General features: G+C 45.1%; 1 protein-coding gene across 1 annotated transcript in view; it reads right to left on the reverse strand.

Moving 5' to 3' along the window:
• LOC117951217 (N-alpha-acetyltransferase 15, NatA auxiliary subunit-like) overlaps positions 1-1,913 on the reverse strand; it is an 18,978-nt gene that overhangs the window by 6,007 nt on the left and 11,058 nt on the right. Inside the window, exons 12-14 of the mRNA XM_034882836.1 lie at positions 1,630-1,782; positions 459-587; positions 92-305 (exon numbers count right to left, since the gene is read on the reverse strand). Of these exons, the coding sequence (XP_034738727.1) occupies positions 92-305; positions 459-587; positions 1,630-1,782 (496 nt within the window). The remainder of the gene's footprint in view (positions 1-91; positions 306-458; positions 588-1,629; positions 1,783-1,913) is intronic.

Below are 1,913 nucleotides of genomic sequence, written 5' to 3' on the forward strand. Positions count from 1 at the left end.
GCTTTGGATCCAGTGTTTCCTTACTTTGTGATATACAAATAAAACCCAGCTGGTGTCATACTGCTTGACTGTAACACACAGACAGACTGACCGGTGTCTGCCTGGCTCTCCTTGCTGTCGTCAGCCAGAGGGTTGTCGTGCAGGACCAGGTAGATCTGGATGGCGGTCCGAGCCGCTCTGTAGTAGAACGGATGCTGCCGCAGGACGTCCTCCAGCTTCAGCAGGTCCACGTAGGAGCGCAACGTCATCTTCCTCATGCAGTACGTGTGGAAGTCAAACTGGTCATCTGTGATTTCCACAAAATGCTGATGAGAGAGAGAAAGAAAGGAGCACAATACTTTTGAATTAAGTATACAAGATACATTTTTGAGTTTAAATGGGGCCAATTCTGCCAAGTCCAAAGGTAGAGACGTTGGAGTGGAGGAGATGTTCGTTATAGTAAAAGGGTAGAAGCTTACCCTCTCAATCTCATGGCACTTCTTCAGGGCCTCTCCAAACTTATTCATGGCCTTGTAGGCCAAGGCACACTCTGTCTGGAACCACATGCACTGCATCTCATTCAGGTTGTCCACTGCAGACGCCCCCTCCTGAAAAACACACACACACACAGACACACACAGACAGACACAAACACACACACACACACACACACACACACACAGAGCTCTAATTGAGTAAACAGAAATGAGGACCTCGCTGTGAAGTCTGCCTGCTGTGCTTCTGAATAAAAACAAATAATCCAAATAGGACAAGAAGTTTGTCATGGGGTATGGGGTGGGGTGGGGGAAATATAGCCCAGGTAACAAAAACAAAACAAGGGTGGTTAAACTCTCTGGGGAAAAAAAACGGGGTAATAACAAACGGATAGCTGTCGTCCCTCTGCACACAGACTGCCATGACACAGAGCTGGTTTAAGTTAAGTATCCCTTTATGTAATTATATTTATGTTTAACATTTTTTAAAATATTTTTTACCGGTTTACTTTGCACTCAAAGGAACTGAAGCTTTAATTTATCGATCTATGCTCTCTTCAAAGCCACCAGACTTTGAAAAAAACAGTTATTGAACTTGCAGAAAACAGGAGTTGCTGTCCTCCTGCCATCTGGATTTGTGTTAGAGTTATTGTGTGCCTTTTGTTACTGTTAGCAAGAGAAAAAGCCTATGCTAGATGCTAGTGTAGGTTAACGCCACCTTTGCTGCGTTCCATGGTAACTGCCTGTTAGCACAGGGGGGCCTATTTTTTCTTTTTCCCTTTTTTCAATACTGACAGTGGACAGACAGAAAAGGGTGGAGAGAAAGAGGGGATGACACGCAGCAAAAGGGCCACAAATCACACCAAATTCATTACCTTTTTTAGTTATCAGGCAAATAAAACGCAGATTCAGATAATCTCCAAACTGGCAAAAAACGGCTCGGGTCCATAATTGGTCTATCCCCAATTAGATTTGCAAGCATTCTGCATGCTTATCCACTCACTGACACAGATGAGAGTTACTCCTTAGGTGTTGAAATTGGGTATAAAACGATGAGATATTTTCGATACTCAATACTAAAAAGCCGGTCAGTGCATAAAAAGTACAGAAATTCGGTACGTAGCCCTATTCAACGTGCACTCTCACTGTCTCTTACCCTCGTGAACTTGGAGCACATCTCCTCGGCTTCTTTGATGAGGCCGGCCTTCAACATGTACTTGGCACACTTGGAGTTGATGAAGCGGTCGGCGGTGTCCAGGGCCTGAGCCTCGTCCATCCACCGAGTGGCTTCCTTGATGTTTCCTGCGTGCTGCAGGGCCAAGGACGCAAGGAGGAAGACACGGCAAAGAGTCAATACTCATGATATATACACTCACCGGACACTTTATTAGGTACACCTGTCCAACTGCTCGTTAACACTTAATTTCTAAGCAGCCAATC

Source organism: Etheostoma cragini, chromosome 10 (genome assembly GCF_013103735.1).
Source record: "Etheostoma cragini isolate CJK2018 chromosome 10, CSU_Ecrag_1.0, whole genome shotgun sequence".
Taxonomy (NCBI): domain Eukaryota; kingdom Metazoa; phylum Chordata; class Actinopteri; order Perciformes; family Percidae; genus Etheostoma; species Etheostoma cragini.